Source organism: Osmerus mordax, chromosome 2, assembly GCF_038355195.1.
Source record: "Osmerus mordax isolate fOsmMor3 chromosome 2, fOsmMor3.pri, whole genome shotgun sequence".
Taxonomy (NCBI): Eukaryota; Metazoa; Chordata; class Actinopteri; order Osmeriformes; family Osmeridae; genus Osmerus; species Osmerus mordax.
In genome coordinates, this window is record NC_090051.1 from 13,903,836 (window position 1) to 13,918,051 (window position 14,216).

Sequence of the window (14,216 nt, forward strand, 5' to 3'; positions counted from 1 at the left end):
GATGACGTAGATGAATTATACTAGTCGAAAGTTCACAGCTCAGCAGAAGAATGGGAATCGGCTTCTTAAAATGATATTTTCAGCAAAATAGCACCTATTTAACGTTTATACTGAATTTACCATTTGATCATGAACTAAAGTTCCATTTTAAAACTGGGAACAGAAGTCACCTGCTTGAATATATACTAGGTGGTGGTTTATGATCAGACAACAGTATGTCGTTTCTCGTGGACTCAGTGATCATGTTCACCTCTCAGGTAGCTACACAGCTAGTCACTTAGGACCCAAAACACACTTGTACATATTTATAATTTGGAAATAAGTTAGCATTTTAAGGAGACCTGCGTGATTTGAGGAATTTAGCGATTAAAAAGATTTTGCTCGTATACTGTATTTATAGCCAGCTAGCTAACCGATTGTCCTCTCTTGTTGGTGACAGGTGTTTTTCTTTGGCTTTGGGTGGCTTTTCTTCATGCGACAGCTGTTCAAGGATTATGAGGTGCGGGTTAGCAATACTAATTAAATTCCTGTAGCTAAGTCTTTGTTGTAGCACTAAGTGCTACATAGATAGATCCGCATGATCCGCATAATCACTTCCTGCCCTTTTGCGGATCTTGTTTTGATCCCAGGTGCGCCAGTATGTTGTCCAAGTTGTCTTCTCGATCACATTCGCTTTCTCCTGCACAATGTTTGAGCTCATCATCTTTGAAATACTGGGTGCCTTGTGCAGTAGGTAAGAAGTGGCTTCTTTTTGATTAACGTCTTCATTCACACTGACTTTATGTTACCCTCAGTGAAGTGTGTTTGCTGATAATGCAGAATCTGGCATTGCATTGTGCCCATAGCTGTCATTAGGATGTCACCATGCTCAACCAATGTAAAATGTATCCTCTTTATGCTGTTACTGACCATTTCTGTAACCCCCAGTTCCAGGTATTTCCACTGGAAGTTGAACTTGTATGTAATCCTCCTTGTGCTGATCTTCGTAGTGCCTTTTTACATTGGCTATTTTGTCGTCAGCAACATACGCCTGTGTGAGTGGACTTATTACTTACTTATTAAGTGTTACTTACTTAATACTTATTAGCCACTTATAACAAACTTGCCAGGCTATAGAATTATGACAGCCCATCTAGCCTTCTACAAATGAAACTTGATTACTAGCCTGTGTTTTAGACATTTAAGTCGTTGATCTCGAACATGACTTTGAATACTGCACATAGTACCATAATATAGTACTTTCATGTGCTTTTGAATTCAGATGGGAGTTGTACATACTCTATTGTTTACTTTTTGGTCTATTCTCTTTTCATAATTTGACTGTGTTGTGAATGTTGCAGTGCAGAGACAGAAGCTGCTTTTTGCTTGTGTGGTCTGGTTCACCTTCATGTACTTCTTCTGGAAGTTGGGGGATCCTTTCCCCATCCTCAGCCCCAAACATGGTGAGTGGAGCGACACCAATGCATCCGTTCTTCTCCAGCCTCTTCCTCTCTTCCTTGTAACCTCAGCTGTCTGAATCACAGGAATGTGGCAAATTAAATTAGTAAGCAGACTTCTGGGCTGTAAAAAAGTGGATGGCTTCCTGTTATTGTTGACTATTATATCAACAACCACAGAAAAGGCAAAATGCTGCATCACAGACAGGTGCAGAGTTACATGAATGCCTTTTTTTAATCCTGGACTTTTTCTTTCTGGCTACATTGGTTTCCTCCAGGTATCCTGTCCATAGAGCAGCTGATTAGTCGTGTTGGAGTCATTGGGGTCACCCTCATGGCACTGCTGTCTGGCTTTGGTGCCGTCAACTGCCCTTACACCTACATGTCCTACTTCCTCAGGTGAAACCCCTCAGTACTACAATGCCCACAATGCTCATACATGTCCTTCCTCCAAGTGACACCACCAATTATTGCTACACTACCATGCCTCACTTTAGAGCTTATTTTTACATGCTAAAATCTATTACATAGGCCTGTCCCATAAATAATTACAATCAATTATATGATTGTTATTTTATGACCATTTTATGGCACTGATATAATGACAATGTAATAGCATTATAAAGCAAGCACACCCTTTCAAAGAGCAATTAACCAAATGAACAGACAACAAACATCAATAAATAAAATACACAAAAAAATGATATCTCTGTGAAGACAACGGGCAATATGGAGGTAGACAAAACTTACCAAGGTCATGTCCATATTGTACAAATAGCTGATAATGTAATATTGTGACAAGTACACTATTCCCTTTGGTGAGCCCTATCTACACTACCTGAGACCCTGCTTGCACTGATGTATACAGTCTAGAGGGTGAAGCCATACATCATGTTCCAGATTGTCAGTTGTGGTAAGGTATAGTGATGTCTGGACTGTGCTCCCCCTGAAGGAATGTGACCGACAGTGACATTCTAGCGCTGGAGAGGAGACTGCTGCAGACTATGGACATGATCGTCAGCAAAAAGAAACGGTGAGACACTGGAGAGGCGGCCTGAGATAGTCCTCTTTAAATGCGTGTGTGCGTGTGTACGCTCAAGTGTGTGTGATAAATATAAAATAATTATGTTTTTTTGTGTATAGCATTGCCATGACACGGAGGCAGATGTACCAGCGAGGGGAGGACCAGAACAAACAGACAGGATTCTGGGGCATGATCAAGAGTGTCACCTCGTCACCATCAGGCAGTGAGAGTATCCTTCACACGCGTGAGATATATCGTGTGTGAGTGTATCGCCTGTGAGTGTATCGCCCGTGAGGGAATCATGTGTGGGTGTATCGTGTATGTGTTCCTTGACCTTCCAGACTTGTCTCTGATCCAGCAGGAGGTAGATGCTCTGGAGGAGCTGAGTAGACAGCTCTTCCTAGAGACAGTGGACCTGCAGTCCACCAAGGTAACACATACACACACACACACACACGATACAGGTATAGAATTAGATGCCTCCCATCAGGAGCCCATGTTTGAGCTGGTTTTCTCCATCTCTCCTCTTTTACAGGAGCGTATAGAATACTCCAAGACCTTCCAGGGAAAGTACTTTAACTTCCTGGGATACTTCTTTTCCATCTACTGCGTTTGGAAGATATTCATGGTGAGACTGGCACCACAAGTAGGCAAAGTGTCTGTGGTACAGAGTCTGTAGACATCAAGACATTCACTCAGGTCTAACTGGATTACTAGCAACGTCTGTACTGAAGGCCTGACTGAACCTACTTCCATACTGTCGTCCATTGTGGAACATGGAAACAGTCCAGTTCAAATCTATAGTGTTTAAATGTATGTATGGTGTCAGATTTATTGACCACAATCAGAACCACCTCATGGTTTCTAAACAGTCACAGTGCCCACTCTCTGTCCCTCACAGTCACAGTGCCCACTCTCTGTCCCTCACAGTCACAGTGCCCACTCTCTGTCCCTCACAGTCACAGTGCCCACTCTCTGTCCCTCACAGTCACAGTGCCCACTCTCTGTCCCTCACAGGCCACCATCAACATTGTGTTTGACCGCGTGGGGAAGACTGATCCAGTGACCAGAGGAATCGAGATCACGGTCAACTACCTGGGCATCCAGTTTGATGTGAGCTCACACACTCATGGACGCACACATAGCCATGCAGTGATGATGTAATGCTTTGGTTTAATGCGTGCACATGTGTGACAACCAGCGAGTGTTATAAAAAGGGAATCCTTATCAGGGTATTGAAGTCTCTGCAGTAAAACCTTACCCAATCAGTGTTCAATCTCTCCTGACAGGGTTAATGATTTGATAGACCTATTACATCTCAGACATTCAGTGCTTTCTTAAATCGTTTATCTTGAATCTTTTATGAGACTAAGTGCGGTAATGCTATCCTTGTTGTTTTTGTCTGTGTGTTATGTTAACTCTGTATGCAAACTCCTCTTCTCTACTTAAGGTGAAGTTTTGGTCCCAGCATATCTCCTTCATTCTTGTTGGCATCATCATCGTCACCTCCATCAGAGGCCTCCTCATCACCCTCACCAAGGTACCACATCCCCTCGTAGCTCTGCTTGCTGCTCACCCATGTGTCACTTCCTTCCTAGTTTGCAGTGCTTGGTCAGTGTACATCGTAGGAAAAATACTGTCTTCAACTGACAAGTCTGTGGCTAAGATGTGCCCACCGAGTACTTAGCAGAGCTCTCTTTTTTCCTTTTTCTATAGTTCTTCTATGCCATATCCAGCAGCAAGTCCTCCAATGTCATAGTGTTGGTCCTGGCCCAGATTATGGTGAGAATGCATGTGCTCTACGCTCACATTTATTGAACAGAACACATTAATACAGCAGGTGAAAACTAGCAGTTCTTTTTCTTCTAATTGATCCTCCCTGTTGTTCCCACCTACTTCTGTGTGATAGGGGATGTATTTTGTGTCGTCCGTGCTACTCATGCGTATGAGCATGCCCCTGGAATACCGCTCCATCGTCACTGAGGTCCTGGGAGAGCTCCAGTTCAACTTCTACCATCGCTGGTTTGACGTCATCTTCCTTGTCAGCGCCCTCTCGAGCATCCTCTTCCTCTACCTTGCCCACAAGCAGGCCCCCGAGAAGCACATGAGCCTCTGACTCCACGGCTCCTGACTGCAATTTGTGACTTTTTACCCAGGAGAGGATATGTCCAGAACTGGGGGAGGGGGGGGGGGGGGAGGGGGGGGGGGGGGAGGGGGGGGGGGAGAGGAGAGGAGGCAAAACAGAGGAGAGAGAATGTATCTTGGCCTGTACTTCCTGAATCAGGAAACCTAGTGATTAGTCAGGTGAACGGCTTTCAGGTAGAGGTGGAACTCCCTCATTGAAGAACAGGGTTAGATTAGACTGTGGAGTGGGAAGGACTGGAATGACTCTCCAGTGAAACCATTTGATATCGTCACTTAACTATTTGCAAGCACTTGAAGGTTCAGAGGATCAATGAGTGTGTCATTGGGCTGTTATCTTGTTGGCCGGAGATCAGTCTCCTTGCATTGATATGTCAAGCTGATCACAGCCCCCCAGGAACAAATGTATACGCACACATGCACACGCACGTACCTTTACTATATTACGGCTGCTATATGTGTTAGTGTGTGCCTATGTCACTAAAACAGTACTGTCACACTGGTGGGATGGTTACTGAATAAACTATGTGTGGTCATTCTTGAGTTGTGTTGTAATGTGCTGTGTATGATGCATCATTAGGAGAGACAAGGTATCAGGAACACAGATAATGGAATGATGATTAATATAATAAAGTACACATTTTGCTAAGATACATATACTTTAATTTGAGTTTAGGTATAAATGAGTTGGAGGAGAGTGGGCTCCAGGTCATCTCCGTAAAGTGAGTCAATCTTGAGATTATGTGACAAAAATTTGGTGCAGTTTCATCTATAAAACCTCATATGAGCGTTAATGATTACATTGGTCACAGGTTTAGACACTGATCAACATGATCTATGCATTATGCTTTCATATGCATTAATAAATATACGTGCATTTGGCAGTGAGCGAGATCAGTCAGGATCCCTTGCATCTTCACCATCTTCTGTATCTGTGGGTGGACTGTCGTGTCAGAAGATTAAGTACAGTGTATCAAAAGTAAAGTGGAGTGCAAAGTAGAGATTGTATGTCCGCATGGGTATGACGTGCAGGGTGCTTTGATGATTGGAGGATCAGGTCAGGAAGTGGATAATCATTGGTGGTACTCCTCAGAGTCTCTCATCAATGCTGTCATCGGAGGAGGAGGATGACACTGACACAGTCTGAGAGAGGGACAGTAAGAGCACCGTGGTCAAAACGGCAACTTGTAGATGTGACGACACAGCACTGTAAACAAGCTCTACAAACATTAGAGAGGGATATGAAGAATCTTTGGAGCATCTCCCTCTCACCCTTTCACGTGTCTGCACTGGCGGAGTGTCTGGTCGAGCTGCTTTCGTGTCCTCCTCTTCTCGGACCTCCCGGGTGTTAGGGCTGGGGGAGGGAGGAGAAGCAGGCGCGGCTGGAGAGGGTGAGGAGGCCGGGGGGGGTGTGGAGGCAGGAGCAGGGAACTGGGAAGAGATGGCCAGGTCACGGGCTTTCAGCTGGTCGTAGGTTTTCTTGTCAGCCACCAGGAGCTCAAGGACGCTGCCACTCGTCTTGATCAGTTCCACCACCTCCTCGTGGTCGCTTCTCTCCACGTTCACGCCGTTGACCTCGATCACCAGGTCTTCATCCTCTAGGCCCGCCCTATCGGCTGTTCCACCAGGCACCACCTGACACACAGCAACCAATGAGCTATGGACAGTACATGCCTCCTTCATTACTGCCTTTTATCTTACAGCAGGACTGAGATTGATTATGCACTTTCCCACACGAGTATGCTAGTTATCGTGTCTGTTGCTGTTATGAGTAACCTGAGAAAGTTGGGTTGGGTCTCTGTCTCTCTCTCTTTCTCTGTCTCTCTCTCTGTCTCCTCTCTCCTCTCTCTGTGTCTGTGTGTGTCCCAGGTCTGTCATACCTCTTTTATGTACTGTCCACCGACTCCCTGGATCCCATTCAGGTGGAAACCATATCCAGCTGAGGTCTTCTCCATCCTGCACAGTTTAGGCTTCACCTCCGCCTTCTCTACCACTGCTGGGATCACAACGACGGTGGCAGGGGAAGGCGCTCTGGCAGGGGTGGGCATAGTGAGTGCGTCTGGGTAGCTGGGTGGTAGGAGGGACTCCCTCGACTCTTCCCAGAAGAGGAGAGGGGACACGCCCCCCTATGGAGAACGGTGTCATATCAGTCCTGGATATGCACAAACATCCAAATTGCTAGCATGCTGAGAATGGATTCAGCTAACTCACCAGCTTGTACATTCTGTCAGTTTCGGCATCTACCACTAGGAGGCAGCTCTTGTTTCCGCATTTCTTAATCGTCTCCACCACCTGCTCATGGCTGCAACTGTCAACTTGTTGTCCCTCCACAGCAACCAGCCTGTCCATCTCTTTAAGTCCAGCCCTCTCTGCTGGACTTCCTCTATCTATGTCCTTGATGTAGTGGCCTGAACAACAAACAGGGGACATTAAACAATATGTTTTTCTATCTATTGTTGAAATATCTACACAATACACACATGCACTCTCACACACACATTCATACACACCTTTCATTTTTGGCTCCACTGTAAGGAAGTATCCGTAGCCCTCAGGTCCTTTGGTCAAGTCAGCAATACGAGGTTTCAGAGGGAGGTGCTTGATAGTGGCGAGTCCTGCCCCTATCGCAATGCGTTTGTTCTTGTAGTACCTGTTAATCAATCAACAAATCAAGCAGATCAATCCATTTCACCAATTGTATGAAGATAAAAATAAGCAAGCTGTTACTGTACCTGTCAGTGTCTTCGCCTACCAATAGGAACAGAATGCTGCTGCCGGCTGTCTTGATCTTCTCCACCATGGCTTCATGAGTGGCACTCTCTAAGTTTTCTCCATTGATCTCCACAATACGGTCTCTGACCGTGACTCCCGCCTTCTCGGCCACGCCCCCTGGTGTGACGTCTGTCATAAAAACGCCCGGCTCAGCTAGAAGCAGAGAGGGAGATGAAGTAGAATGGTAGAGGTAAGGCTCTGGACAGACCCAGCATCTCAAATGGCATACTACACCTTATATAGTATGTCCGTCAAAGATCTAGTATATTCCCCCAATGCCAGAAAATTCCAGGATGACACACTACATCTGGTTACATGCCACAGTATGCAAGCCAGGCTTTTCTGGTTTCTCAATGGTACTTTCAGTGGTCCTCAATGGTACTTTCAATGGTACTCAATGGTACTCTCAATGGTATACTCTTACAAATCTGTCTGCACTAGCACAATAAGAATAACCCAAACAGATCACATTTCATGGATACTGCCTGCAACAATACACACCAAGTAAGCTGAGTTGTAAAATCCACTAAAATGAAAAAGTTCAAATATGGTGTTTGAGATGTATTGTAAGTTCTTCATTGACATTTTCATACCCGTACATGTAACTAAGACAGAAATAGCATTGGCATAGACAATGGGTTTCGTCCTTGCTTGATCGAGGGATTTGATTTGGTTGTGTGCAATCTCTTATCTGCCATGCCCAGTCCAACTTCAGAGATAACTGGAAAGATATCTCTGTATCTGTGATAATATGATTTGTGAACTCTTGTTTTAGGGAACTATAAAGTCAGCCCCCATCCTCTCTCCTCTCCGTCTCCTTTTCTCCCCCTTACTTTTGGCTGAGAGCAGAGAGAAGCCGTAACCCACTGAGGTCTTCACCAGGTAGCAGAGTTTGGGCTTGGGTGTCTGCCCTGCCACCCCGTTCATGGCAGGCTGGCTCTGGTTCTGGTTCTGAGCAGGTCGGGGTTGAGGGTCTGACAGGTCCACCCCATCTGCCTTAGCCTTCTGATAGGAGTCAGCGTCTAGAACATGGAAAGTGACCGACACTCCACTCTCTTTCACCATGTCCACCACCTGGCCCCCCAAAACACACACACACAAACATCGAAGCCAGATTTGGTTAGGACAGAGAGTGGAGGCTGTAATGGAAAAAGGTCAAGGACTACAAGGGTTACATTTCCACATGAGACTAGACCTTATCAGGATCCCTCCCTGCCGATAATCACCTGGGAGTGTATCAACGTGTCCACATAGGTTCCATTGACCCGGAGGACGCGGTCTCCGTCTCTTAGGCCCGACAGCTCGGCGGGCCCACCCATCTCCAGGCTCCGGATCAGGTGGCCATCCTCGCCTTGCTCCACCCTCAAGAAGAAGCCGAAGCTTTGTCCTGGAGGCTTGGTGAGAGCGATAACCTTGGGCTTGTACCCGGCCATGTCCTGACCAACAAAGGGGAGGGTCAGAGACTGAGACTTACCGGCATGGAAAAGAACACACTATCTTTTGTTCCCCACACATGGACATATACTCTTGTACAGAACACCCTCCCTCTTTCTCCCTCCCTCCCTCCCTCCCTCCCTCCCTCCCTCACACACAGACAGAAACACACACATCTTATCCATAGACGCCCAATGCTGTATAACCAGAAGGAGCTCATCGTGTAATTGTGTTCAAGGCTGGTATCATCACACTGATACGTCTCTACAGACCCACATCCACACAGGTGTGGCTGGCCTAACATCTGGCTTATTGACCATATAAACCTCAGATACAAGTGGAGAGTTGAAGATAAACACAGATCACAAATCAGTGATACACTGTAATTGGGCTTGGTCAGCCCAAGCCCTGACACTGTTTGACTCCATTCTGGGATAAACAAATGTTTCTGCAGCTGATTATACAGTAGGTGAATTAATCAATCCTAAAACGCTCTCTTTCAGTGTCTCTTCTACTTGCGACATTCCCAGATGGGATGATCCATGAGACATGTTTAGTGAGCAAAGCAAAGTGCTGATGGTCAGAAACACACAAACACTCTGGGCAGACAGCGGTCCTGTGAAAGTTTAATGGTTAACGCCTACATGGCCAACTGAAGGTGCGAAGGCATCCTCAAGAGGAATGTCTGAACTTTGACCCTCCAATAAAGAATGTCAGCATGACAATCTTTATAGTACTCCTCTATCAACAGAGACACAAGGGCATGGCAAGTGCCCAGTGTGATGCAGCGAATAAATAACCAGTAATGAACAATTGGACCACAAATCAATGTATCTTTCTCTTCGTGTTTTTAAGAAGACTGTGTTGACAATTTGTTCACTAATTCAAAGTCGACATCGTGAAATCTTGGACTCTGCTCTGTGTCTAATGTGTCTAGTGTCCTAGATTACAACATTGTAGGGAGTCAGGTGGCTGAGCGGTTAAAGAATCGGGCTAGTAATCAGAAGGTCGCTGGTTCGATTCCCGGCCGTGCCAAATGACGTTGTGTCCTTGGGCAAGGCACTTCACCCTACTTGCCTCGGGGGAATGTCCCTGTAATTACTGTAAGTCGCTCTGGATAAGAGCGTCTGCTAAATGTAAATGTATTGTCCCTATAGTGTCGTACAGAGTAGACATCACAGACCATTGTGATATTCTGGGCTTCACTTTTCTCAACTATTTCTTTCCTCTATATATGTTCTATATATCACCAATCTCAGATATGTCTCACTTTGCTAGTCCTACGATACTATTGACCTGATATGGCCAAAAAAAGGCCATGGAAAGCAAAAAAAGGAGTCCACAGTAAATGTTGTCCTAGCCTGTGAACAATCCCTGCACTCATGGATAAGTTTACCATTTAAGGTAGCCATCAAATTACCACTAACAGAATGGGCCATCTAGTGTATCTTAAACTTGACGCATTGATGATACATGATGGAACACAGACGTTAATACATAATGCTACATGTTACACGCAAAGGCCTTTGTAATATTGTTTTGCAGGAAAAATAACAGAAGTTCACTCACCAGCGCCTTACGTCTCTGTCTTAGTCCCAAAGGAGGAGGTCGCTTGTTAAACATACGCAGAAGTACACAGATTATCTTCTTCCTCCCTCCCACTTCTCGCTCCATGCTCATACTTTTCCTCCCTCTCCATCTCTCACCGTCACCTCCCTCTCTTTCTCTTCCACACCTCTCTCTCCTTCTCTCTCTGCAGGACTTTGACGGACCAAAGGTGAACCTAAAGGCTGAGTTATTTAACTGTGTCTCGTGGCAGTGAAGGTGTATGTTCAGAGTGGTAATGATCAACACCAGATGTTCCTTATAAATAAATCTCTGACCGGTCATTCTGTTGTGTCCATAGGTAGACTACGGTTTGGTCTGCACTTCTACTACAAATCCCAAAATACTGCTAATATCTCCATAGTATGACAACATATCATAAAGCTCTTTGGCACTAACTGACAATGCAATTAACATGCCAAAGGCAAAATAATATACACAGCAGTTTTTTCTTTACACATCCCTTAAAATACTTAGCATACTTGATCATGTTCTCACACCTCATTGTATGACAAGGTTTTGCAGCTTTGCTGTTTAGCCCCCAATAATAAGAAAATGCAGAAACCCAGAAGGTGGCTTCGCTCCTTGGCCCCCAAATATAGCTGCAAGAAGCGGTGAGGGGGCCAAGCAGCCTTGCAGGTCAAAACACACAAAACATTTTGGGACATCCTCAGAATAGAGTTTGGTTTTGTTTGAATGCGTCAAAGATTTGCTGAGATGCCAGCCATGGCACCCAGACACAATTCAGAGACCTTGTTTTCATGTTATGCTTTTTTTGCCAACATGTAATCAAACTAAAACCAACCCCTGCATTCAGTTTAGATGTTGAATGTTTCTCTTCAAGCCACACACTCACACCTCCATGCTAACTATTGGAAAGAAGATGCCCATTTTAATGTCTCACAATAGCATACCCCGATACCTGATCTATCTCAAAAATTGCACCTGCCAAAGGACTATGTAAATAACATTTTATTTCATGTTTGGATGTGAGCTCCATACATGGCCCACTTCAGTACACCTACTCAGCTAACATTAAGAGGTTTTGTCTCTTGGTCAGTACTTGAGAACTATTAGCTATGAGTGTTAGAGTATTTGCTTTAACATGACTTTGTTTGAGCGCGTGTACGTTTCCGAGAGTGTGTTTGTATGAATGTGTGTGTTGTTAGTGACGTGTGTTTACTGGGTCAGAGACAAGCTGTCTGATGAGAACCGATATGTCTGTGCTAAGCATTCATTTAACTAAGGGTGAAATCTCAAGGCAACTTGGTGTCTATACTTTTTACACAAACATACACGCGCACACACACACAGGATTGAGGCGCAGGTGTGTGTCCTCTGGGTAAACAGTTCCGAGACAGACAGGTATCCTATGAGGTCTCTCTTGGTAAGTCTTCACTTGTGTCCTGGAGCTGTTTCGACTGTGTGATAAAGCAGAACTGGAGAGTAGGGGGAGGGAATATGTGTATTAGAGAGACCGAGAAAAATATGGAGATGGAATGTGTGTGAAGTCGAGGTTTGGAGCTGGCAAGACAGAGAAGCACAGGGGCAGCTTCGGACATAGATAAAATGTGTAGGGTATGTAAGTTTGTGCGTGTGTATGTGTTTGTTGAGTTGTGAAATAAAGAGAAAGAGATGGTCTAAGAATGCATTAACTTAACGTGTATGCGCAAGAGACGGATAGATTGAGAAAGAATAGAGGAAGTGACCCCTACTGTTTACCAGTGAATCTCGATCAAAAACAGGGAACAGGTGGTGAGAAGGAAAAAGCTGCTGACAGAAAGAGCGCTGCCATGAAACACAGTGACCGGTCACCCCTGCCGCCTTAACTACGCCTTAACTACCCCTCAAACCCTGACACAACCCATGCAGAGGCTGAGGTGTCAGAATGCGGAACGTGTAGCCTACTTTAAGAGAAGATAGACTAACGTGACAAATGTAAAAAACAAAAAAATCCTCGACCGGCCTAAAAGTGAAGCGGCCCACCGGGAACTCTCCTGATTCTCGTTTACCCACCCCGGCCCTGTTTTTTTTGCTGGGCGCATTTTTTTGTGCCCCCCTATGAGTGGCGCCCTAGGCGACCGCCTATACCGCCTGTAGAAAAGACCGCCCCTGTAAAGGCTAGATGTCTCGTCCATGTTGCCGGTCAATGGAGTCGAACGTCCGCACATGGCGGCCATCTTGCTACAGTCAACTCGCTCACCCATAACATTGTGTTGGTGCTACATGTACTTTTTAAATAACCATAACTTGCTCCATTTTGAGTGAGTGGCATAACGACATCTCTGACGTTGACAAACCAAACTGTTTAAAAATCGGTTGAAAAGTGAGCAAGTTATGGTCATTTAAAAAGTACATGTAGCACCAACACAATGTTATGGGTGAGCGAGTTGACTGTAGCAAGATGGCTGCCATGTGCGGACGTTCTAGACTTCGCCGTAAGACATCCAGTCTTTATATATAGCTATGGCAATAAGTATCCGTATCAGACCGCAGATGACGTCAGAGGGCATCCGCATCAGACCGCAGACCGGCGAGGATGTCAATACGCGGCTGGCATGACCATAATGTTACACTGATTGATTTAGATGATTAACTAATATGTCATTCAAAATGTTACACAGTGATAATAGTTTATTGCAAAAAAAAAGATTCCCCACACAAACTCTACAAAACCTGTACATATCTATTTAACAACACTAAAAACATTACGAGAATGTGAGGCATAAAAAAACAGGCCTATTACTGTGTGACCATTGACAAAGCGGTTTGGCTGTTCAGGTCGCTGCCAATACAGCGCCCTACAAAAATAGGTCATGCATTTACTCTCAATTGGCCCATGCCTTGACCAGTGGCTTGTTTTGGTAATTTGCTAGAAGGCAGGCTACCAAAAAAAGCTGGTTAATACTGCCAGCAATGGTTAGAGGGATAACGAAAAGTTTTGTTTTCTTTGATGCGCCATTTATTGCTCGCTCTACGTGTCCTGAGTAACCAGCACTTCACCGTGAGACAATTTTTTTGGACAGAAATGGTGGCATGTAAACTTTGCAGGGCACTAGGTCATCGATTCTGAATCCCTTGTCCACCATTACAGCCATGTCTTTATCTAAAAGACCGATAATGCCAGATTGCTTGAACAATTCTTTGTCACTGACAGAACCAGAATAGAGTGAAGAAACAAATGTAACAGCACCATGTGGTGACACACCGGTCATTCCTTTCATAGTGTGGGATTTATACTGCGAAAACATATCACTCTGTAAGAGTAAAGATGAAGGCATCTGGCATTTCAGCTCTGTACAGTCAATAATGACTTGGGTGTCTGAGTATTTGCCAAAAACACTTGGCATTGTGGCTCCTATTTCCTCTGGAGACATCCATATCCGAACAGCACCCAGTAAGGTGTACAAAAAAATTAAACCAGGTTTTGATGATCCTGCTGACAGTGGACTGATGAATGTTCTCCTTCAGACCCAGCGACAGGTACACCAAGAACAGGAACAACTCATCGATCAGTGGAAGGCATTTTTGTATATTTTCCCATTTTGAGGAGGAAACCACCGCTGCTTGCAGACATATCTGATGTATTTAATGTTTCGTGTGTTGGCATACTGCATATAGCATTCTCTATGGTAGCCAACATTAGCCGGCACATCTGGAATGTAGCCTATCCCTGCAGAGAACTATGTATTTGGTCTGTATTTAGACCGGCTAGGGTAATAGGGTATACAGCACACAAGTGTTTGGGTTTAAGCAAATTAGATGCCAGACATTAAATGATAGACATCAGACATCAATATCAG

General features: G+C 44.9%; 2 protein-coding genes across 2 annotated transcripts; one reads left to right on the forward strand and one right to left on the reverse strand.

Moving 5' to 3' along the window:
* Window positions 1-11: 11 nt before the first annotated feature.
* Window positions 12-4,643, forward strand: si:ch73-390b10.2 (Golgi pH regulator). Its single transcript, XM_067257844.1, has 14 exons — window positions 12-257; window positions 440-499; window positions 630-733; window positions 928-1,034; window positions 1,341-1,442; window positions 1,715-1,835; window positions 2,389-2,469; window positions 2,580-2,689; window positions 2,802-2,890; window positions 2,996-3,088; window positions 3,478-3,573; window positions 3,911-4,000; window positions 4,177-4,242; window positions 4,370-4,643. The coding sequence occupies exons 1-14, from the start codon at window positions 216-218 to the stop codon at window positions 4,574-4,576; spliced, it is 1,368 nt and encodes a 455-aa protein (XP_067113945.1). The 5' UTR covers window positions 12-215; the 3' UTR covers window positions 4,577-4,643.
* A 599-nt stretch (window positions 4,644-5,242) lies between these two features.
* pdzk1 (PDZ domain containing 1) lies at window positions 5,243-10,396 on the reverse strand. Its single transcript, XM_067257845.1, has 9 exons — window positions 10,378-10,396; window positions 8,601-8,810; window positions 8,208-8,448; window positions 7,335-7,527; window positions 7,113-7,252; window positions 6,814-7,010; window positions 6,483-6,728; window positions 5,875-6,237; window positions 5,243-5,745 (listed from the first exon to the last, which is right to left on the reverse strand). Exons 2-9 carry the CDS (start codon window positions 8,805-8,807, stop codon window positions 5,692-5,694), a joined length of 1,641 nt encoding a protein of 546 aa, XP_067113946.1. The 5' UTR covers window positions 8,808-8,810; window positions 10,378-10,396; the 3' UTR covers window positions 5,243-5,691.
* Between the last annotated feature and the right edge of the window lie 3,820 nt (window positions 10,397-14,216).